Raw genomic sequence first — 25,137 nt, 5'->3', positions numbered from 1 at the left:
ATACTGAAAATCTTGATACAGTGTAAATGAAAACGTCCAAAAATTACAGTCTGCTTGCCAGATGCACATTGGTGTTTGGAGGATAGTTAAAACAATGTAGAATAATAGATCTACTGCCATCTCTCAACGGTTTAGATTTGCTGATTTACCAGTCTATGTGGCTGGAAAAAAGAAGAAAAATGATGAAAATAGTTTAAAAAACAAGCAAAATATAAAAAAATCCTAAAAAAAAAAAAAAGGAAAACTTATCCAAGGGAAAGAACTTCGTACTTTTACAACTATATCTCTCAATATTGCATACGTTATTTTCCCTTATTCGATACAACCAAAAATAATTGATTACCAATAATTAATTTACTACTTGGTTAATTTTTAGTTCATTTATGTTTTGTTGGGTACTTAAAATTTGAACTTTATCCGAGAGTGGGTGTAGGAGACACAATGCGTACAAACATTTTACCAGACAGACAGAATATGCTGATAAAAAGTTTGTAAAAAAAAAAAGCTATTGATTTGCACAATTACAATGACTGTTAGATACTAATGTAATAAGGAAAAGAAAGGCCCCTTTCCCCTTTTCAAAACAAAAAAAAAGTGCTAAAAACAATTACTGACTTTTCTTCTGTTTGGCTAATTCAATATTAAAATATTTCATAGGCTAAGTGTTGCTCCTTAGCCGTAACTGATATCGAAAGTTAATTATCATTTCTCCATTGCTATGAGAAGGCTACAACCCTCGACTTTAAATCCCTGGTGGCTTAACTTTTTTTAAAAAATGCATTTAAATAAGTGATCACGGTTATATACACACAGATACCCCTGTCTTTCCCCGTGTCAAAACTCGAGCCCCCTTCATAGGTAGCAAGCCCAGCTCAAGCGTTCTTAGTTTCCAATAATTCTTTCATTTCATTTTCACTGACCTATACAAGTAAAATTAGATATAGGCCTACCTGGACACATTTACCCGTGAAAAAAATAATATTCTTTCTTTTTACACATAAAGACGTGTTTTCTTAATTAAACAAGATTACAAAGAGAGTTTGTGTTATCACACAAACTCAGAGGCAATGGACCAGAAATATATTCAAGCCATAGTCTTGTTTTGATCGTTTAAGTTATTTTTAAAAATTCTCTTTATTTTTCACATAAAAGCAAACAGTGCAACACGTCTTTGATAAGACTCTTCTAACTCTTCTGGAATAAGTAAAGTAGCGTTAAGTGGTCACCTAGGAACGGTACGTAACGTTTTGGCGCCGCCGTTTTGGCGACGTTTGGCGCCGCCGTTTTGGCCCCGCCGTTTTGGCGACGGGACGTTTTGGCGCGAGATATCATTTGACGATAATTTTATAAGCACGTAAATGAACCCGTGAATTCCAGCGACTTAGGCAAATAACCATGGTGTCTATGTATACTTAACTTAAAGTATTTTGAGAAACATGGTACATGTATTATATTTTTACTTATTATTAGCAAGTGTTTGGTATGAATAGCTTTAGATACCATACAGTTATTAAATAAACCAATGTTAATGTAAACAAATAATTGCGTCAATTTTTAGTCTATCATTGTTTCATTTTGTTTTTAATTTTAAAGTAATATCTTTAAAAACTTTTTTGAAAATAAAGTGTACCTCTTAATAAACACACATACACAACCCAAAATGTTTATTAAAGAAAAAGATGTGAAAAACAAACACATTTAGTACGTGAAAAATATGTCTTAACACTCATGCAAAACATAGATAGGAATAATTCTTTTAAAAGAAATAATACAATAAACGTACATAATGTATTTCGCGCCAAAACGTCCCGTCGCCAAAACGGCTCGCGCCAAAACGACCTTCGCGCCAAAAACGGCGGCGCCAAAACGGCGGCGCCAAAACGTCCTGCTTCGGCATGGAAATCTCCGAATACAGTGTCGGTGGCACCTAGTGCGGTAGCTCAGGGTGTCACCCCTCCCCATCAACTTTCTTGAAATATGTTCCAATTTAAACACTATTGCTAGTTAATTCTTTTTTGTTGAAACAGTGAGCTGATTACCTACTAAATAGGCTCAAGATCAAGATCCAGAACTAAATCTAGAATCTAGACTAGACCTAGAAATCTAGAAATAGAATCTAGATCTAGACTAGAATTCATATGACGTTACACGTTTAATCTTAAAATGTCTAGATCTAGAGCTAGATCTAGGTCAATATTATGGTCAGGATGAGTAGACCTACTACTGGGTTATAGTGCACTTATGCTGTTCGCAACAGATTCACTTCTTGATATAATACTACTGCTTACATACTAAATAAATCTGCACCCCCTAAACTATCAGAAGATAAACTATTTCCTTAATGGATTGGGCCTTAAACATGTCAATTTTGTTCAAATCGTCTAATACAATTAAATCTAAATCTATGTCTGGCCTCTGTTTAGTCTAATTCAGAATGTTGTCAAGCGTATAATGATGATATGTGAAAAATGCGCACTATAAATTAAAGTAATTAGTTGTTGTTTTTTTTAACTTACAATTAAAACGACATTTCAATCAATTTCATTCCTTGAGCTAGTCAATATGCCTAAATTGAAAAATATATTTTATAATAATACATTAATACTTTTTTTCCATTGTGACCTTGGATGCAAATTTGTTTTACTAATGCGCGAATTATGAATGAAGTTATTAATGAAGAAGTCTGTGACCTTTTCAAAAAACGTATCTCCCCTGAAGTTTTTTCATATAAAAGTGGTGTATTTTTTTGAAAAATCTGCTTGCATATATATTATTTTTAAAATTAGATGGTTCACTTTCGGAAAAGAAAAAAGTAGCCGTTGAGTCAGAACTTTGAATGATCTAAAATATCATGATGTCCGATTTTCATTTTCTTTTCTAGTTTCTGAGATCTAAACGGGACGTACGGACGGACAGACCACACAAAACTAATAGCATCTTTTCCCCTTTCGGGGACCGCTAAAAACAATCTTTGTGACTAAACTTGATTAATTCGATAAATACAAAATAAAAATACAATAAAATAAAGTAATAATTTTTTTAAAATGCGATAACTTTAAAAACAAACTTGCCAAGAAGACTAAAAAAGTTTATGTATTGTAGGTTTTCATGATAAACTAAGCATTGTCAAGGACGCTAAATAGAATTTCACTATTTCCAACTGAATTTTTAAAAGTAGCTATGATTTTATCAATATCTGAATGTGTTACATCGAATCTTCATATCAAATCTTTTTTATTAGGCCAACCACAAGTTGGTTGCCCATTTGTTTTTTTAATAAGGTTGAAGTCATAGAATGAAAGTATAATAACCCCTTTCAGTTCAGCAAACGAAAGTGCTTAGAACATTTTTATTTTGCAATGTTAAAAGTGAAAATAATTTACATTTTAATAAACATAGCTGATCATCACTTGCTCTACTTTGTACAACGGATACACCAAATATTTATCTTTTTTTTAAGTTTTTTCCGCCATTTATAATAATGGCCAGAGTTCTGATTTTGAAATGTACAAACTAAGTCATAGAATGAATATTTTTGACTATATCTGTTAGACTTATACAAGACGGTATGTGACTAACAAAAAAAGGCTCTGTCTCGGAACTACGGTGATGATAGTCCAAGGTACTTATCATACAGCTTCATGCATTCAATTATTATGTAGGCCTAGAGTCAAGTGTTATTTTTTTTTTACGATGCTTTACTTATTCAAAATAGTTACTACCTCTTCTGGAATCATTATATACAGTATATAACTTTCTGATCCAAACGATACGATAAACGCGGAGCGTTAGATATTCACGTACATCTCATTTTCTAAAGTTAAATACTGCACACATTGTAAGACACATCCCCTCAAGCTTATAACGACTGTATTATTATTGCTAATAAATAATAAATCAAGAAGCTATTTTAAATTATTTGAAAAATTTTCACAGGCAATTGGCAATAAACTTGACTTGGCATTCGCCTCTCTAACATATTCTACATTTGCCACAAGGACCTAAAGTGTTCTTTGACAAAATATAAGTCGAATAATTTTTAAACTAGTTTTCTTTTTACATACTTTCCAGTAGGAAAGATAGACGTAGCTATCGGTTGAATGGTTGGGTTAATACCTTAACTCTTTCTCTCCTAACTGACGGTACCAACGTTGATTCAACCAGAATGTGGTAAATAATTACGGAGAGAAAGAGTTAAAAGGACGTTGTCTGGGGGGGGGGGGGGGGAAACGCAAGTGACCGGAACAAGCTAAACATCAATGCATTGACGAGTTCATCGATGCTGAAAATAAAATAGCAGAGAAATTTGGATATAAGGAAACCGCTAATAAATATGGGGTTACAGTATATGCCTACTAATTTATTTAGGACAAGTCCTGCTTAACATCAGTGCATTGACAAGTTAATCGATGCTGAAAATAAAATAGCAGAGAAATTTAGACATAAGGAAAACGCTAATAAATATGGGGTTACAGTATACTAATTTATTTAGGACAAGTCATGTTTATTCATCAATTTCTCCGCTCTACAGATTCTAACTATTTATTAGTCTGTCCACAATGATATATAGCCTATAGGCCTGCATTAAAAGATAATTATTATTAGAGTGGATGTTAAATTAAAGTGGAGAATGCTTGTCTGGATTCGTGTATCATATCATTTAAGTCATATTAAATAAAAATTATGTCATTGTTGGTGCCTTTGAAAAAGGTTTATCACATTACAGTAAATCCATGTATATCGTATTCATATATAGTTTTGGTGCCTTTGCATAATATTCAAAGCTACATCTCCGAGCATCGTAACAGTTATGTTCAACTTGCCAGTAGCCAATTGACAGACAAACAATGACCTTGTTACATGTCCTAGAAAATAAACAAGTGATTAAAATACCTTTTTTGTTTACAACTAAAGTTCTATTTTTCTACTTTTTAAAAAAAGAATTTACTAATAATTTTATGAAATTATATTGTCAAAAAAAAAAAAGTGCAATTTTTAAGTAACAAAACTTGGAAAGTGGAAAGTAAACGTAATTCAAAAATTGTTTAAAGCGAAATCTTTACCACGAGAAGAGTTGACATTCTAGCTGGACGTTCCACTTCACCCATCTTCGATTGCTACAATTAGAAAAATGGAAATATCTCTGTTCCGTTTGCATTATGCATGTTAAAAAAGCGTATCCCACTGCAATAATGATCTGCCTATAAATTGTATTTGAAATTTGCATAAAAATGTTCACTTAATTCTACTTGAGCAGAGGTCTTCAGAAAGCATGGAGTTTATTGACTGTTTGTTTTTAAATGAATTCTGTTACGCTAACACCATTATATCTTTGTCTTCATCTGCTGTATTTTAGCCAGTCTTTAAATTGAATGAACGTCTCTATAATAAATGAGAAGTCCTTCAATACGGCCAACGGAAATACATCAGAGCGGTAGTCTTCTGACATTTGTTCTATTGATCGTTGAGACGTAGCCCCATACAAGACATTACAATGTATTTTTTGTAACTATTCAGTAGTAACAGACATTATATCAACTCACTCTGTCAGTCTGTCTGTCTAGTAAAACGTTTGTACACGCTTTTTTTCCGAGACCAATTTCGGATAAAATTGCATTTTCGGAAAATTATTTCTTGTACCAGACAAAACAGGAATCAGTAAAAAAAAAAAACAAAAAAAAAACAATTAGCTAATTAACAGTTGGTATTTAATTATTTTGTTTGGTAAGTTAACTAAGTTTAATTGAGCAGGCCTGAGCCCTGAGTGAACGTTTTCTGTTATACATTTAAAAAGCGATCATGGAAACATTCACACAGATACGCCCCTTGTTACACCTCATCTTTTTTGTTTCTCCCAACTGGTCCTAAAAAATGATAGGATCATATGGCATATTGAGAAAGCTAAAAGCATGAAATTGCGTATAACAAAAACAGTTGGTCAAAATATTTCTAATTGCACAGATTTATAATTATTAGTCTAGATCTATTACAAATTTAATAACATGACTGACTGATACAATTACACTGCGTAGAAGCTTTGCATTATTAAGTGTTTGTTTGTTGTTGTTTTTTTTTTATCAATGTTACAGACAGTTACAGAAATATAGTTCTGTATCAGCCATATCCTGCTAGTGGAGAGCACATAAACATGGAAGACTGTATAGTTATCTATTGTTTCTATAGTCACGCCCTATCATTCATGTTGTGTTCATAAAGACTCAGACGACTATATATAAAGGGGAGTCATTCAACTTATACCACCACTTCAGTCACGTACAAATTCTTCCCTTGTTTCAGATACCGAACAAAGTCATTGAGTATTCATTATTAATTAACTGATTGGTTAATTTTTTATTTTTTATTTTTGGGTTGTCATGTAAAAGAAATAAGTGTGCAAAATTTCAGCTTGATCCGAGATTGGGTGCGGGAGCTATAACGTGTACAAACTTTTTACCAGACAGAAAGAGTGATTTAATATAAGCTTTGCAAAAAGGAAGCATAAACTGCATAAACGTACCGGATATCATATGTGAACTTTGACCTGACTCAAATGAGGCATGATCATTTTTATATGTATGCGAATCTTGAACGCTGACTGCAGAACTAGAGAGGAGGATCCTAGCAATGGAACTGAGATCTTACATAAAGATCTAATGTATCACGTACAAAGACCGCATCACAAACGAAGAGATTAAAAACAAATACAACGATTAGACCGAACCTGAACTGTTAACCACTGTCTAAAAAAACGCAAACTAAAGCTTTATGTCACAAGGTCCTCGTCACTCGCAAAGACCTTCATTCAGGGAACAGTACCAGGAAAAAAGAAAAAGAGGCTGTCGGAGAAAGCGATGGAAAGACAAGATAAAATATTGGGCCTAATGCCTTCGATTAGTGGGGCCTCGCACAAGACACAAAAGCCTTCGATTTTGGGGCCTCGCACAAGACTCAAAAGCCTTCAAATAGTGGGCCTCGCACAGGACTCAAAAGCCTTCGATTAGTGGGGCCTCGCACAAGACTCAAAAGCCTTCGATTAGTGGGGTCTCGCACAAGACTCAAAAGCCTTCGATTAGTGGGGCCTCGCACAGGACTCAAAAGCCTTCGATTAGTGGGGCCTCGAACACGACTCAAAAGCCTTCGATTAGTGGGGCCTCGCACAAGATTCAAAAGCCTTCGATTAGTGGGGTCTCGCACACGACTCAAAAGCCTTCGATTAGTGGGGCCTCGCACAAGACTCAAAAGCCTTCGATTAGTGGGGCCTCGCACAAGACTCAAAAGCCTTCAATTAGTGGGCCTCGCACAGGACTCAAAAGCCTTCGATTAGTGGGGCCTCGCACAAGACTCAAAAGCCTTCGATTAGTGGGGCCTCGCACAAGACTCAAAAGCCTTCAATTAGTGGGCCTCGCACACGACTCAAAAGCCTTCGATTAGTGGGGCCTCGCACAAGACTCAAAAGCCTTCGATTAGTGGGGTCTCGCACAAGACTCAAAAGCCTTCGATTAGTGGGGCCTTGCACAAGACTCAAAAGCCTTCGATTAGTGGGGCCTCGCACACGACTCAAAAGCCTTCGATTAGTGGGGCCTCGCACAAGACTCAAAAACCTTCGATTAGTGGGGCCTCGCACAGGACTCAAAAGCCTTCGATTAGTGGGGCCTCGCACAGGACTCAAAAGCCTTCGATTAGTGGGGCCTCGCACAGGACTCAAAAGCCTTCGATTGGTGGGGCCTCGCACAGGACTCAAAAGCCTTCGATTAGTGGGGCCTCGCACAGGACTAAAAAAAAAAACATTTTTAGAGAAAAAATCGCAAAACTTGGATCAAATTTCAAACGTAGCAGAACTCAGCCCGAGAACTGTATGACTCATCTACTAGCCTAGCTGTAAGTCTTTACTCTTATTGAAGATCATGGTGCCCCAACTGATAAAACTGACTAATGAATAGGAGCAGGTGCTAGAGTTCTTTAATACTGCTAGGAGTCTTTCCAGTAAGTTTACACAATTAATTTTTCTATCACTGACCAAATAATTTCTGCATAAGGCGGTGTGCAAAATATACAAAAATGTTTATTTTATCAACACTTTACGGGAAAACAAGGAAACATTTAAGTCGAGTGCCGGAATTCCAACTGAAAGCGTGTTCAAAATAACCGAATTTAATTTTAAGATGATTATATTTTTTAAAATTATAACGTTTAACTAGAGGATTATTTCTGTTACCAAGTAGGTAGTAATTTTTTTTTGTCTTTTTGCCAAAGATATACATAAACTGTCAAATTTCTATTAAAAGCGTTCATTGTTCAGGCTCCAGTTTCCACAAGCGTAATAGTAATGCAGGTTGGAAGTGTAAAGAAAAAAAAAAGTACCGTTTCTCATTTCCATGTTTATAATTGTTTTATATCGCTCTAGTGAGTTGTGTCATTGATTTGTCATTGTTGACTTGTTTGTTGACTTGCACACAGCTGTATGTTTAATGAAGCAGAAACGGTAACATGTGGTCAAAATTGAATTGACATGACTTCTCTTGACACTAGTAATTTATAACATTGCATCAAACCTATTATCTTTAGCCGACAGAATAAGTGATTTTTTTTTTACAAAATGAAGTTGAAGCTAAACAAAAAATGTCTCTTGTATTCTATCAATCATTATTAGAACTCTTCAAAATGGGGAAACAAGTCTATTAGTTTTGTGTATTCTGTCTGTCCATTTAGATATTATATACTAGGTTTGTAGGTTTAAAACTTTGAATGTAAGTGATACTTTTTGTCTTTGAAAGAGAACCGTTTTGTTTTGTTTTGTTGGGTTTTTTAATTGATTATTCAAGCCGGTTTTTTATTTTTTTAAAATTCTAAACAATACTTAAAAAGTAAGGGAGATTTTATCAAAGAATGGAAATTTTACAAAGCTTACATCAACTCACACGGTTCCCGGTCATTTCATCCCCGGTCACTTCATCCCCCGGTCATTTCATCCACGGTCGATTCATCCCCGGTCATTTCATCCACGGTCAATTCATCCCCGGTCATTTCATCCCCGGTCACTCCATCCCGGTCACTTCATCCCCGGTCACTTCATCCCCGGTCACTTCATCCCCGGTCACTCCATCCCGGTCACTTCATCCCCGGTCATTTCATCCCCGGTCACTTCATCCCCGGTCATTTCATCCCCGGTCACTTCATCCCAGGTCACGTCATCCCCGGTCATTTCATCCCCGGTCACTTGATCCCCGGTCATTTCATCCCCGGTCACTTCATCCCAGGTCACTTCATCCCAGGTCATTTCAGCCATTGTTCTTTTCATCGTCTGATCATTTTATCTAACAAAGATTAATCGTAGAAATCATGAAATAAGCAATATTTGATATATTTATTTTTATTTACATGACAAAAGTGTAAAACATTAGATAAGAATAAAATTAAATGATACTAGAAACTATAAAAATGTAATATTTATAGATATAGAGGTAATGTTGAATACTTTATATATATACGTAACTCAATCAGAGATAGATAAGCTATTGTAAGTACAGAAGACGATCCATCGATTCATATTGCCGAACAATGTTTGTAATTTTCTTTAACACACTTTAAAAATTTAATGCTTAAAAGAAATTAAAGCAAAACTTATATAGATGACATGATATCCTATTGATGGGTAAAGTTAGCCTCTATTAGAAAAAAATAAAACCTTATTTCAAGGCTAAAAATGACGCGCCCATTTTCAAGAAAGAGCGTTAGAAAAATAAAATAAAGGGAAAGATGGTCGTCAGGAGTTATCAGCGGCATGATCATTAGTATTCTAATCGTTCTCATCTATTAAATGATTTCCACAACTTCCACCACACCTTGGCCTTTGATGATAAGTTATCAGCGGCATGGTCATAACTATTCTAATCGTTCTCATCTCTTAAATGATTTCCGCTAATTCCACCACACCTTGGCCTTTGATTATTACGCCAAGCGCAGGATAATATTATAATTTTACATCCCCCATATTCAATAGAAGTGCTGTAGCTAAGTACCCACCCAGATTTACAATATGTTATTAGATTTCTCATTGACAATGTAAAGTGGAATGGGAAACACTATAAACGTATTAATAACATGTCAAAAATATCAAAAAGCATTCTACAAAATTATATTTTTATATTAGATGAAATAAGGGCTTAAAATCAAATCCTTTTCAGGACAATTAAACAATGAATAAGAAAAAAAAATAATTAGGGATGAAAAGACCGGGGATGAAGGGACAAGGGATGAAGAGACCGGGGATGAAATGACCGGTCACCACTCACACAGTCTGTCTGGTAAAAGGTTTAAACACGTTATTTCCCCAAAGCCCATTCTCGGATCACATTATACTTTTGCACAAATATTCATTGGCATAGACAAAACATGAATCAATATCAAGAAATGAAATCACTTCTATATTATTAAATTTCAACTTAATACGAGCATAGGTGAGGGAGAAATAATGCGATCATCCAGAAGGTTCAAGCGATGACAGTTTGAGCCTTACCTGGGAAAGAACAGCATACGGCTGCCGATTTTTTTTTTTAAGTTTAAGATAGGGAAACAAATTTGAGACCAAACGAAAGCTATTGCCCGGAGACAGGCATATCTGGCAAAAAGAAAACAATATTTTCTACATTAGATCTGGAACAATAACAGTTAAGATTGATTAATCTTCACTCATCCTTTAATCTTTGGACAAGGCTTTTTTTTTCAGCAGTTTGATTTTAATACTCAATATTTTAAAATGTAGTTATGAACAAGTAGCCTAATATTCTTATGACAGGCCTTTACATGTAGAAGATATGCGCCAAATATTCTTTAAAATTATTAAACTCCTAAATAATATGCAGCTCACATGCGGATATACCAGGAAATATTTTCTAGTTCTTTAGCCAAATTTAAATTAATTTCTTTTTATATTTGAGCAATTATAAAACCACAGTTTTCCCAGTGTGGAGATGGAGCTAGTAATTCTTTCCCAAAAGATATAAATCGCCAAATTTCTACCAAAATCATTAGAGCCGTTTCCAAGTTCCGAGTCCACCTAGGTTTTTTTTGTTTTTGTTTTTTTTTTTAGTTTAAAGCCTATGTTTTAAGTTTTAGTTTCCACGAAGGTACAAGTTGAATAGAGGTACTGTAAAATAAAAAGTTGTTTTTTTTTCGTCACACTTTCCTAGTGAAGGGAGACACGAATCAATAAAAAAATCTAGTTGAAATTTCTGGGTAAAAAGCGGCTTACGCAAGCTCGATTAGATGTTGTCTGTTTGTTTTTTTCCCTAGATCATTAATGTTAGACAATTAGTATCTGTGAAAAGGGTAATCCATTGCGATCAGTAATAAATCTTTGCACCGGGTGTTTTTGACATGTTACTATTTATATAATACTTAAAAGATCTGTTTAAACCTAGCAAGTCAATTATAGAGAATGCAAAACTTGCAGCTATCCTTTCTCTTTCTTTATCTAGTGATGATAATCTCACTATTAGCGAAAGGTAAATATTGCTTAGTTGTTGTTTTTTTTTATATTTTCTAATTATTCTGTATTTATCAGTAAAATTTGCAAAAAAGATATTCCAATGTATCTACACCCATTTAAATGTAATATTGTCCTGATAACCGTTTAATATAATTGTCGATCAAATATTTCAACAATAAATTACAGTTGCAAACACATTAACATAAACTTCAGATGTGATCTACCTAAATGTAGGTATTATCATTATTAGCATATTAAGTGAAAATATATATGATCTTTAGAAATGATTTACTTACACATACACACGCGCACACATATAATTAGCATATAGCCTATATTTATATGTTTGATTTCATCTTTTTTTTTATCGATTGTTTGTAATACTAAAGTGTCTTACATAAATAACATTATATTAATCACAGAAAGATGTGTCAGCTTACAAGGATTTACTAATGAAAACTTAAGCACTCAAGAGAGGAAATTAGTTCTCAATTGTACTGCAACATTGCCTTGCCGCGAAAAAATCTCATCTGTAACCTTCATGGGGATATTAAGGTTAAGTGAGACGTCATCAGAGCTTTTAGCATTTACTAATGACAAGCACATCGCAGAAAAATCTGGCAACAAGGACATTCTGGGGTTGGCAACAGACAGCTTTTTCAACGCAAATGGTGAATCTTATCTTTCTGTTTCTTATAAACAGGACAGAAATGCACAACCAAATGAAATTGACTGTATCGTCAGAGGTTTTGACAGCTCAGGGGAATTAGTTATTATGTCTGATACGCTCAAATATAAACCTAAAATTTGTTCAGACAAGAATGAAAATATTAAAAAGTATTGTAGCTCAACTTTTTCTTATAACAAAAGAAAATATTGTTTCTCAAATTTGAGCATTGCCAATGTTTCCGAAGCGATATCATATTGTAACTTGATGGGGGGATATCTGGCAGAAATTGATAACAGAGACGAATATCTAGTGATTCAATCTCAATTTAATAATGCTGTCGAAAAATATTCTGACCTGATGATTGGTGGAACAGACGCAGCCAAAGAAGGAACCTGGATTTACCAGAACAGCCTAAAGCCTGTCAGTTATTTCGATTGGTCGCAACAACAACCAGATAATTCTCAAGGCAGGGAGCACTGTCTGGAGTTAAAAAGAATGTACAATTCAAGGATGAACGATGAACCTTGCTTTAATTTAAAACACAACTTTGCTTGTGAAATACCAGCTGAATAGGTTTTATTGAACACGTCTTACGATGTCAAGTGTGGCACTATATGTAGGCCGAAGTTAGGTCTAGGTCTAGTCATGTAAAATAACTTTGGAATCAACATTCATCTTTTAATTATTATCAGCAAATAAAGTGATCTAACAGACAAAGTTAATGTGAGTTAATGTTTATGTATTATTACTGAACATAATTTACAATAGCATTAGATAACATTTACAACAAAGTATTTATTTTATAAATAAGAATGTGTAAACTTGCGAGAATATAATATCAAATTTCCTGTGGGTTTATTCTGGTTACAGATGTAAACTGATTGTCAATACCAAAAAAAAATTCAAATAAAAAATTTATAATTTAAAGAGTTTAATTAAAAAATAATTATTCTATTAAATAATTCAAATTAAAAGTTTGGTTTTAAAATTAGAAATAATATAAAATGATACATTCAAATCTGATGCAATAATCCAGAGGGAACTATAGAAGTAAAATATATTTAAAACTCTATGATCTAATTAAAACAGAGCACTTATTGTCTAGTCTGACTAATTCAAGGACATTTCCTGGATTCAACAAATTTTCTAGTCTCCAAGCAGAAGGTAAGGAATGAATAGACTGCTTGACTAAAAGTCAGGGGAAAGGGTTTGAAACCTGCCTCAAGCCAAGTTGTGTGTGCTGACGCCTTACGGCAGCAAGTAAATTTTCTCCCACATATAGCCCTAGCACACTGTGCATGCTATAAGCAAAAAAACAATGCTTTATCCAAAAAAAAAAAGGCAGGAATTTTTATTTTTACAATTTTTAACCTAAACTTCAAGGTAAACAAATGTTGAGTCTCACTGTTTATGTTTTGTTCTATGTTAATGAAAGCTTTATAAATTAATTCATTAGATTAAATTCAGAGTGAAATATTTTATTGAGCATTTACCTTTACCCCCAAAAAATCAATAATGGGAAAGATTTATTAGGTCTATATCAATATAAACAATACAAAATTGCAATAAAAAAATTGTTATCTACATTAAATATTTGAAAATCATTTAACAAACATTTACATGATAAAAATGATATATGTATTTACAATATTACATTGAGTGAGGTTGTAGAATGAGCCAGGTAATCACAATTGCTTTAAGTAAGATTTCAAACAACAACTGCTCTATTAAAAGAGTACATCAGCTACAGACAAAACTAAGAAACTAGTTTGTCTTTCTCTGACCAGGCTACCAATATTGGGGCACTTGGCGGTCTTTCCTCAAGAGTTGAGGGAGTTGTTGGTCTCTCAGTATAGCTGGACTCTTTCTCACATACTCTGCACAATAAATTAAAACTATTTTAAACTTTATTTTGTTTAACAGTAGATACAGCATTTATCAGCTAATATGAATTTCAAGCTTATTTTTCTACATAAAACAACATATGAATACTAGAGCACATTTCTTATAAACACATCAAGTATTTATAACATTAAAAAATATTCCCTCTAGTTTCGTAGTTTACATAGCATGACATATATGTTACCATTATTTATATATATATATAAAATTGTCAATTGTTTTTCTTTTTTTCTATTCGTCATTGTTTAAACTTTAACTTTGTAAAGTTTGTTAGATATTTGTAATTGTAAAGGTCTTTTTTATTGAATGTTAAAAATTTAAAGTGTATGGTGAGAGGGCAGCAGAAAGTGTATAGTGAGAGGGCAGCAGAAAGTGTTTGGTGAGAGGGCAGCAGAAAGTGTTTGGTGAGAGGACAGCAGAAAGTGTTTGTTGAGAGGGCAGCAGAAAGTAAATGGTAAGAGGGCAGCTGAAAGTGTATGGTATTAGGGCAGCTGAAAGTGTATGTTGAGAGGGCAGCAGAAAGTGTTTGGTGAGAGGGCAGAAGAAAGTAAATGTTGAGAGGGCAGCAGAAAGTAAATGGTGAGAGGGCAGCTGAAAGTGTATGTTGAGAGGGCAGTAGAAAGTGTTTGGTGAGAGGGCAGCAGAAAGTGTTTGGTGAGAGGGCAGCAGAAAGTAAATGGTGAGAGGGCAGCTGAAAGTGTATGGTGATAGGGCAGCTGAAAGTGTATGTTGAGAGGGCAGCAGAAAGTGTTTGGTGAGAGGGCAGCAGAAAGTAAATGGTGAGAGGGCAGCAGAATGTAAATGGTGAGAGGGCAGCAGAAAGTGTATGGTGAGAGGGCAGCAGAAAGTGTATGGTGAGAGGGCAGCAGAAAGTGTATGGTGAGAGGGCAGCAGAAAGTGTATGTTGAGAGGGCAGCAGAAAGTGTATGGTGAGAGGGCAGCAGAAAGTGTATGGTGAGAGGGCACCAAAAAATGTTTGGTGAGAAGGCAACAGAAAGTGTATGGTGAGAGGGCACCAGAAAGTGTTTGGTGAGAAGGCAGGAGAAAGTGTTTGGTGAGAAGGCAACAGAAAGTGTATGGTGAAAGGGCACCAGAAAGTGTATGTTTAGAGCGCAGCTAAATGTAAATGGTGAGAGGGCAGCAGAAAGTGTATGTTGAGAGGGCAGTAGAAAGTGTATGGTGAGAGGGCAGTAGAAAGTGTATGGTGATAGGGCAGCAGAAAGAGAATGATGAGAGGGCAGCAGAAAGTGTATGTTGAGAGGGCAGTAGAAAGTGTATGTTGAGAGGGCAGCAGAAAGTGTATGTTGAGAGGGCAGCAGAAAGTGTTTAGTGAGAGGGCAGCAGAAAGTGTATATTGAGAGGGCAGTAGAAAGTGTATGGTGAGAGGGCAGTAGAAAGTGTATGTTGAGAGGGCAGCAGAAAGTGTAAGTTGAGAGGGCAGTAGAAAGTGTATGGTGAGAGGGCAGCAGAAAGTGTATGTTAAGAGGGCAGCACAAAGTGAATGGTGAAAGGGCTGCAGAAAGTGTATGTTGAGAGGGCAGTAGAAAGTGTATGGTGAGAGGGCATCAGAAAGTGTATGTTGAGAGGGCAGTAGAAAGTGTATGGTGAAAGGGCAGCAGAAAGTGTATGTTGAGAGGGCAGTAGAAAGTGTATGTTGAGAGGGCAGTAGAAAGTGTATGTTGAGAGGGCAGCAGAAAGTGTTTAGTGAGAGGGCAGCAGAAAGTGTATGTTGAGAGGGCAGCAGAAATTGTATGGTGAGAGGGCAGGAGAAAGTGTATATTGAGAGGGCAACAGAAAGTGTATATTGAGAGGGCAACAGAAATTGTATGGTGAAAGGGCAGGAGAAAGTGTATGGTGAGAGGGCAGCAGAAAGTGTATGGTGATAGGGCAGGAGAAAAAGTATGGTGAGATTGCAGCAGAAAGAGTATGGTGAGAGAGCAACAGAAAGTGTATGTTGAAAGGGTAGCAGAAAGTGTATGGTGAGAGAGCAGCAGAAAGTGTATGTTGAGAGGGTAGCAGAAAGTGTATGGTGAGAGAGCAGCAGAAAGTTTATGTTGAAAGGGCAGCAGAAAGTGTTTGGTGAGAGGGCAGCAGAAAGTGAATGGTTAGATGGCAGCAGAAAATGAATAGTGAGAAGGCAACAGAGATTCAATGATGTATGTTAGTGCAACTTGAAGTTCTTTAAGATCATTACCAACAATTTTCAGAGAAAGCAGAAGGTAGGCCTACATGGACAGCAAGGATAAAGGAGAGGCCTTGGATTGAAGATGATGAACAAACTAGAAGTACGAAAAAGGCAGTAAACCCTGCAGTACCAACAGATTACAAATTCCTATCTTAAGATTTTTTTGTAAACAAAGCTAGACAGGCACAAGATGTAGAGGAATACCAAAAAGAATTTCTTTGGCGACACAGTCTACTAGATGAAGCTAGAGGACAGGAAAGAGCTGGCAAGCCATTAAAAAACTAGCAAGAGAAAATGGAATGGAGAGTGGCATGTTTTTACTGAGGTATTATTTTCCATGACGAATGCATAGGAAGTATGATGATGATGAAGATTTTCGTTATAAATCAAGGATTGGTCTCTTCCGTCAGGTGAGAGGTTGTAAGGGGAAAAGATTGTCTCCAAAAAAAGTAAAATGTCACATTGCATTGTCAAGGGAAATAATTGGTCAAGAACACAGATGACAGCACTGTTTCACTTTTCTTGCCATAAAATTGCATTTATTAACAAAAAAAAAGTTACTGTGATGAATCTCAGTAAATCAATGAAAGAGTATTTACAAGTAAAATTTCCATTTCAGACCTTGCGATCTATTTTGCAGATGATGTTAAGGTTATCTGTTTCTTTGGCCAATGGTTAAGTAGAGTGAGCAGAGTGTCATGTGGCCAGCACAGTGACCAAATACATTAAAATTGGGTGGACTCATGGGTGCCCTAAAATTTATGAATTTCCAAACCCAGTCTTCATCGAGGTTCAAACCCAGGACCCCAGGCTCAGAAGTCAAGCGGTTTACTACTCATCCACTTTGCCCCCTAGTACTCTAAGATATATTGTTAAGTTTTTACTTAAGTTAGAATAGTTACCTTCTTTGTAAAGTATACTTCTTCTTATACCATACACAGCAGACAACAGTTATAATGCACGCAACGGCCAGCGGAAGACCAACAGAGAGCCTAACAATCAGGGGAATGTTCACTAGAGAAAGAAATATTGACTATGAAATAACACATTTATTTCATAAATCTATCTAGTGAGTAACATTGGTAGATCCCCCATGCATAAATGTATCTAGATAAGTGCATTTCTTGAATTTATACTAAATTTAATATTCTATATAATAAAATGAAATTAAATATATTTTTATGTAATACTCACTATCTTCTGAAGTATCCCTGAAGAATCAGAAACAAAAAATTGTATTATTTATATATGTTAAAGTAGTTTGTTCAAAGAAAATGCAATATAATTAGAATAAAGTGCAATGTAGGCAAAATTGTATCCTGTTTTTTTAATGTCTTTTCTATGCTTAGTGTGGTAACATCAACAAAATATTTTATAGCCATTTTTATTTGAAATCAACTATGAACTATATTTTTCATTACTTTAAAATGCATTTTTTCTTAGTTTCCTGTTTGTATCTCAATTGAAGCCAGCTTTGTGTAGGACAAAAGACTTACTAAGCAAGGAAGCAATAATACATAAAACAAAGAACCAAAACTAACAAATACATTATAACAAAAAAAAATTATGATAAAGGTATATTTGTAATATTATATATTTCTATATATATATATATCTATATATATATAGATTGAAATAAGTATTCTTCCTTTCCTTGTGTCAATACATCATGAAAATGGTTCCCAGAATCAAGGTAAACAAAAATATTGGTCCACCTACATTTGCTCTAAATACAGAGAATAATGAGAAAATGAATTTAAAAAAACCATATGAATTGTCTAATGCTTTTTCTTACTTGCAGTAAGCCTCTCCATCACTGTTGAGGTCACAGGCAGTGTCTGGGTCACAAGCCTCAAGTGCATTCAATATTTGACATTTGTCTTGCACTGGGGGAACTGCAGGAAATAATACAAAAACATTAAAATGGAAAACTGTACAAATGTGTCCTGATATATCTTAACTTGTAAAATACAGCCATTACTTTAAAAAAGTTTATTACATCCTAAGCATGTCCCTATCTTAGTCTTATATAATGCAGACGTTACTTCAAAAATGAAGGTGATTAAGAATAAGAAATGTGCCTTTATCTTTGTGTCTTTCTTAGTATTTTTTTTAAGGTTCTGCAATTAAGATATGGTTCAGTGTTATATTTTAGCCATTTTCCATTTTAGTCTTTCTTCTGCCCTGAATATATATTAGAAAATAATCTTTAATTTAATAATCAAATGTACACGATGTATGAAATATTTGCAAAGATTGGACTAGACTTTGTTTCAAATATCTGTTTTTTGGAACCAACATTCATCTTATAATTATACTCCTTTTTTAAAATGCTTTTTGAGAGACTTAGATATAACAAATATTTTTTTTATTTCTTTTTTTTTTCATTCCTTTCCCAGAAAACTCACAAAATGTGTGTTCTACACGCAAATAAAAGCATAAAGAAATTGAAATATATAAATAGTCAACAATTTCTTCTGTTCTTCATTTTAAAAAATCTGAAAACTTTTTATTTTATCATTGAAGCCCTTGTGATAACATTTCATTTCGAAAGCAGTCTTTGATTTAGTCTTTACAAAACATTGTTTTATTTTATTTAATCCTTCAGAAAATAAGAATCTTAAATCAAACTACTCTTACTGGTACAGAAAAAAAAAACACCAAGCAGAACATGGTTTCATAATGAGACAGCCAAACAAAATCTTACAAAGAATTCAGAGAACATCTACTAATGCAGACATTGACAAGAAAAAAAGATTTTTGTCTCAGTCTTGTCACTTTACAAGTTGATGATATTTCTGCAAGTGCAGCCTCTAAAAAATGTGCACTCTTCTAAAATATTTTTACTCATTGACCAATGCTTTATTACTTAATATAAAAGACTTTAAAACACTTCATACCTTTGATATTACCAACAATAACTGTAGCATTATACAATAAACCGTCAATAGTTATTCCTGTCTCCCCAATGTTCAAGATTGCCTCCACCATCTTGCTGGCAGCATAATTGGTTACTGTTGTATCTACCACTGTGGTAAAGTCTACAATAACGCTGCCATATCTGTACTCAGCAATAAAACAATATTGACAGGAACAATGAATTAGTAATTACATAGTGTGAACAGATAAACTACATTTTAAATACAACTACATTTTTTTGGCTCAGTGTCTTATCAAGTGTGAATAAAATCAGGGAAACTGAATGATACATTATAAATCACTCAAGTTGAGCTATAGGTTGAAGTTCATGTTAATGTCACCATACCTTTCTACTTTTTTTATTCTACAGAACATTTCATCAGTGAATGAAAGTAGTGCACTACTATATTCTATATTTTATAAATATTTTCTGAAGACTAGATGTGACAATGGTGTTAGCAGGATATTTATCTCAAGCCCAATAGCTTGGCTTGACCAACCAGGCAGCAGCCTTTGGAAAACGGCCTTGCTTTTCCTATTTGTTATGCAGTCATAATAGACATCCTTGTTTGCTATGATACTGCCTAGGTTTGTGAACTTATCCAACTCTTCAAGCTCTGCCTCCCCAAGTCTGACCCTGGCACTCACAAAATACAAGTTTTATCCAAGTTAATGGGGAGGCCAATTTTGGTTGGCAATCTATCTAGACTCTCAATTTCTTGTATGTATTTATTGAAAACTTAAGTAGTGTAACTTTGTAGTCCAATTCTGTCATCTGATACTTTTAATGCCATACAGAACCAAGGCAGGCTTATTTATTGCTCCTGTCATTATGTAGTCAATGACTAGGAGTAAGAGGAACAGATATGTCTCTGTCTCACATCTGTTTTGATGCTAAAGGACTATGTTGGGGTTAGGGTCAGGCAGCTAGATTAACTGTGATAAGGACCTAGACACATTTTTTAGGGATGCCATAATCTCTATTTTCCATAGCCATTTTTAATAAACACTTTCAAAAACTTTTTGAAGTCTACAAAATGAATCATTAACCATTGTTGGTATTCTAGACTTTGATAAAATTTCTTTTGAAATTTTTTTTTTTTAAACTGGAGGGGGAACAAATATTTGTTTCTGACTAGCAGATGTTGAAGGGCTATGTCTATGTGCTAACATCAAGAGACTTTTACAAAGTTGTTGGCTATAAAAATAACTAATCTTTAACCTGAAGTCACTGTGGCTTCCAAACTGGGGGGTCCTGGGTTTGAATCCTAGTGAAGACTGGAATTTTTAATTTCAGGATCTTGGGTCACGTCTGAGTCCACCCAGCTCTAATGGGTACCTGACACTAGTTTGGGGAAAAGTAAGGCAGTTGCATGGTCATTGTGCTGGCCACATGACACAGAAATATATTACCTTTATATCATGCCCTATAAATAGCAAGGTCTGAAAGGGAAACTTTACTTTACTTTTTTTTTTTAATGTTTAACCTATCTATCTCATAGACTGGCTTAGACTCTGATGGAAAATTTTACAATTGTAAGGGCCATTTTTAAATGTGGGATGTAGCACACAGGAAAATGGTGAAAAGTAAACTAACACATATTATTTGACTGATTGTAGATAATTTTTACTTCTAAGTTATTTTATCATGAACGAAAACATTGTATGTATTTGATGATGATAAATAAAAAAAAACTAACTTACTCCATATTGTTGATAATAAGATCTCTTAATACTGGTACTTTCTTTATGATTATAGATTTCAGCTGACAAGGTAAAAAAAAGAGGCATTAAAACCCCAAAGAATTATTTTACCTCAGTTGTATGTTTAACAAGAAGTAGCCTAGTTCTATTATTTGTTCCAAAATTCTCAACAACAGTGCATTCAATAAACTTACTTTTTGTTCCAGCAACTTCTTCAAAGTTAGATAATCCTTTCCTAGTTTCTCTCGTAAATTAAGACCACTCACGTCCTTGAAAATTTGTACTTTAAATCCATAGCCAGATGATTCTTAATCAGAAAAAAAAACATTTATAGAATACAAGTAGAATGAGATCAAACTTAGACTAGAAGTGTTTGATTCTCATTGATAAGTTTCATATAAGTTTCCACTAGTTTAAAACAAGTTAAAATCATTTATAGTTACTGTAACATTTTGTTCTGTCCACATCCACAGAAAATCCAGCGTTACAGGAGCAGGAAAAGTTTCCGGCTTCATTGACACACGTTTGTTGACAGCCACCGTTACCTTGAAGACATTCATCTACATCTGTAACATATAGGCAAGTGACATGAATAACTGCTGTATCTATTAGGTTTTATGTATTTCTATGGCTAAGTATGAAATGCAGGTATAGAATGCCTAATCTATTCAGACAAAGTATGAAGTGATTCTCTATTTCCTGTTATAGAATGGCTAGATCTACATCAAAGTAGTTTTATTTAGAAAGATATTATAAATAGAATATTAATAGATAAGAAAAAAAAACACAAAATGAACAACAGGATTCTATTAGACTAAAAATTAAAATACTAAATTTTAAAATAGTAAAACACAGTATACAATTAGAAATTATAAGAAGCAGAAAAACTGTGCATACTGAGATGGTAAAACTCTACAGACAACAGTGATAGAGGATCAAAGTAATTCATAATTAATACTCTTGAATGATGCTCATTATTTTAAAATATTCGTATTAGGTTCTTCTTAACTACATTTTAATAATTAATGTAATAAGATTCCTATAAGAATAATTGGTCAATTTTTTATTGATTCATGTGTTATCATCAACAATGAATAATTGTGCAAAGTTTCAGCTTGATGCAAAAAATGCAAAGTGTGAGAAATAATATATTAATGATTTGTAACAGACAGACAGAGTGAGTTGATTTTAGCTTTGTAATAAAGTAATAAACCAAAATTTCACACTTTGCTGAATCAGCTCTAATCATTCTACACAATGCCTAGTTATTCTATAAAATGCCTAGGCAAAGTAAGAAATGAAGATATTGTTATAACCCTGCCATGCACACCACAATCCAAGCTAGTGCAGAAGACATGCACTATTAGAGACTAGACTGAGAAGAATGTTGACAGTAGAAGCAAGTGAACAAGTTCCACCCAAATCTAGAGTCAAAATGGAGAGACTGTGCTAAAGGCAGATGTTGTTTTATGTACTTGTGATGTCCCTTGAATAAACATAGTTGCCTCATTGAATTGCCTCCCTTAAGTTATAACAACATTACTTCCTACTTTACCTGAAATCTTCTAAAGAAAGCTCAATTTTGTACTTTCTCTGTAAAGTATTTGTTAAGAAATTTTCACTAGAAACATTATTCACCATTAGTTTTAATTGTAAAAAAGCCTCTTAAATTAAACATTTTTACTCAATCATTTTAATTAGAATAAACTGTTGTATATTTATTATTGCAAAAAATATTACCCTCGCATGCATGTCCATCTATGGCTAGTTTATAACCAGTGCTACAGGAGCATGTGTAACTACCAACAGTGTTGGTACAGTTTCCATCACATTCATTTGTGTAGCCAGTTGCACATTCATCAAGATCTACAATCAATAATAAAACAATTACATAGCAGAAATATCAATTGTGACAAAGTCATGTGACCTGAAATGTTTATCACACAATGCAATAAGAGAATTTTTCTAATTAGAAAAAGGGAGGATTATTCAATTTGTAACTACCAAGATAGATCTTGTCCAAACAAAGAAATTCAAAATGTTATGTCTTACCAAAACATTCACCATTTTTATTTTCATAGCCTGCATCACAATCACACTTGTAGGACCCTGGAGTATTTTTACAAACCTGAAGAACATTTAAAAAACATAATATTCTTATTAATGTATAAAATGTTTGAAAAATGTGAGCAAAAGATCAGGTCCTATTTTATTAACTGATCTGGAATATGTTGATAATTTGGATTTAAAAGCTGAATCAAAGCCATATCAGAAACATTTTATGTGTCAAATTACTAGTACATCATGACAATGTCTAGAGTCACTAGTCTTTGTACTGACATGTAGAGACACTACTCTTTGTACTGAACTAAGCGGACAAACTTTTCAAATACTCAGGCAGTATAGTGAAAGAAATACACATGTAGTCATAAAATATTCATGAAAATTTGAAACATAAGAAAAATGAAAATTCCATTTGAATACATTTCATGAAACAATTAAGGAAAATCTAGCTGGTCATTTTTTCTGACTATATCAATAAAAAGGTCTTACAGCAACAGTGTGACCTACTGAAATTTTTATTTGAAATGCTTGGTGGCAGCACCCAATACAAGGCTTCAGATGTTTCTATGTTTAAAATAACATTACTTCTATCGGCCAGATCCGACCATATTTACCAGCGGAGTCAACAAAAACGCTAGCTGTGGCATTCATACTCTCCCACCTTGACTACTGCAACGCCGTGCTAGCAATGTATACAGAACCATGCCGCTTGAATAGTCCTTAAAAAAAATAGACAAGGTTCTGCTACTACGCTCTTGCGCACGCTCCATTGGCTTCCTGTGAAAGCGAGAGTCAATTACAAGGTCGCCACACTTTGTCATCAGTGTATATATAACAATGAGATGCCCTTGTACCTTAGCGAACTGATTACTCCATATGTCCCCCAGAGAGCCCTGCGCTCAATGGACTCAACGCTTTTAGTAGTGCCACGTTTCTCCCTCAAAAGCTACGGTCTGCGGGCTTTTTCAGTTCACGGACCAAAGGTTTGGAACTCACTCCCCATTGATCTCAGACAGACAACATGCTACACCACTTTTAAGAAGAACATTAAGACCTATCTGTTTAAAACTTTTTTAGATTAACTGTCATTTTAGCTCTTGTGTTTTTGTTTGTAATGTTATTACAGCGCCTTGAGCCTACATTTTGTTTGTTAACAGCGCTTTATAAATAAAATTATTATTATTATTATTATCTCTGGCTCTATCATTAAAGATGGACTTGTGCACCATTTGTTCACTTACCCAATGGAGTTTGTTAGCTGAAGTACACTGGTTGTTGGAGTCACATTCATTGAGATCTTTGTCACATAGTGCTCCAGTCCACCCAGAATGACAATCGCACCCTCCTGTTGTTACACTGCATGTACTGTGTGACATGTCACATTGACACTGGTTTTTACATTCTTCACCATAAGTCCCAGCTGTACAGGCTACAGGATAAATAAATATATATATATATATATTTATTTGTATTTATATAAACAAGTCACATTAACAAAAATTGTTCAATTTTTCACTGTTGTGAGTAAAAACTAACTATAATGCACTATGAAGGTTTTTATTGTTGAAATAAACTAAAAAAAACAAGGTTACAAACAGAAGCATTCTGAAAGCCTGCATTCAAATTGGTTAAATATATCATTAAATTTACAAGATATTGTTACGATTCTCTCCTAATCAGGCCTTCTGTAAACACTGCTAAACATAACACAACACATCAACACATCAAGAACTTGACAACAAGGCTCCAAATAATCTGGTACTTTAATAATGGTCAAATCAAACAGCCAATACGACACAATTGGCAACACAATCAACTGCTACAACGTTAGACAGTATATCACTGTACTAAACTCATAACTCTACTGTCTCTTCCTGGACTCGTACGTTTCACTGGAGGACTGAACCAGGACGACTTCATGGCTGACTAACAGTCCCGGTCTCAACGCTCTCCGGTCTTGAACTGCCACTTTCCTACACACTGTGTCTGGTCTGCGCAGGCTTATGATCAGATGATCATAACACGAGTGCTATTCACGTGCAAAATTCATGCCAGTACTGTCCCATGCCTTTCAATATAGCACGCTAAACTGTATTACTGGCCTTTGTCACCTATGTCAGCTGATCACACACAGTTAACCCTTTTGTGTCGGGAATATGGTTATAACAATATAATCATAAAGAATCTTTTAATGAATAATACCGT

At 34.4% G+C, this 25,137-nt stretch overlaps 2 protein-coding genes across 2 annotated transcripts in view; one reads left to right on the top strand and one right to left on the bottom strand.

Moving 5' to 3' along the window:
* The first annotated feature begins 11,266 nt into the window (after positions 1-11,266).
* On the top strand, positions 11,267-13,448 carry LOC106070932 (C-type lectin 37Da-like). Its single transcript, XM_056004854.1, has 2 exons — positions 11,267-11,504; positions 11,911-13,448. The coding sequence occupies exons 1-2, from the start codon at positions 11,438-11,440 to the stop codon at positions 12,729-12,731; spliced, it is 888 nt and encodes a 295-aa protein (XP_055860829.1). The 5' UTR covers positions 11,267-11,437; the 3' UTR covers positions 12,732-13,448.
* The window catches only part of LOC106079359 (uncharacterized), a 104,300-nt gene continuing 92,043 nt past the window's right edge, over positions 12,881-25,137 (bottom strand). The window contains exons 45-55 of the mRNA XM_056045587.1: positions 24,174-24,361; positions 22,921-22,996; positions 22,609-22,734; positions 21,312-21,434; positions 21,063-21,175; positions 20,869-20,930; positions 19,146-19,306; positions 18,041-18,140; positions 17,440-17,456; positions 17,148-17,259; positions 12,881-14,035 (exon numbers count right to left, since the gene is read on the bottom strand). Coding sequence (XP_055901562.1) covers positions 13,915-14,035; positions 17,148-17,259; positions 17,440-17,456; positions 18,041-18,140; positions 19,146-19,306; positions 20,869-20,930; positions 21,063-21,175; positions 21,312-21,434; positions 22,609-22,734; positions 22,921-22,996; positions 24,174-24,361 — 1,199 coding nt within the window. The 3' untranslated portion in view covers positions 12,881-13,914. The remainder of the gene's footprint in view (positions 14,036-17,147; positions 17,260-17,439; positions 17,457-18,040; positions 18,141-19,145; positions 19,307-20,868; positions 20,931-21,062; positions 21,176-21,311; positions 21,435-22,608; positions 22,735-22,920; positions 22,997-24,173; positions 24,362-25,137) is intronic.

Source organism: Biomphalaria glabrata, chromosome 11, assembly GCF_947242115.1.
Source record: "Biomphalaria glabrata chromosome 11, xgBioGlab47.1, whole genome shotgun sequence".
In the NCBI taxonomy this organism is placed as follows: domain Eukaryota; kingdom Metazoa; phylum Mollusca; class Gastropoda; family Planorbidae; genus Biomphalaria; species Biomphalaria glabrata.
This window is presented reverse-complemented; position numbering and strand designations above follow the sequence as displayed.

Bases quoted from the DNA above. Each gene is read 5' to 3' on its own strand.
- LOC106070932 (XM_056004854.1), top strand. From the start codon at position 11,438: ATGCAAAACTTGCAGCTATCCTTTCTCTTTCTTTATCTAGTGATGATA. The intron at 11,505-11,910 runs GTAAATATTGCT...TATTAATCACAG, and splicing joins AATCTCACTATTAGCGAAAG to AAAGATGTGTCAGCTTACAA.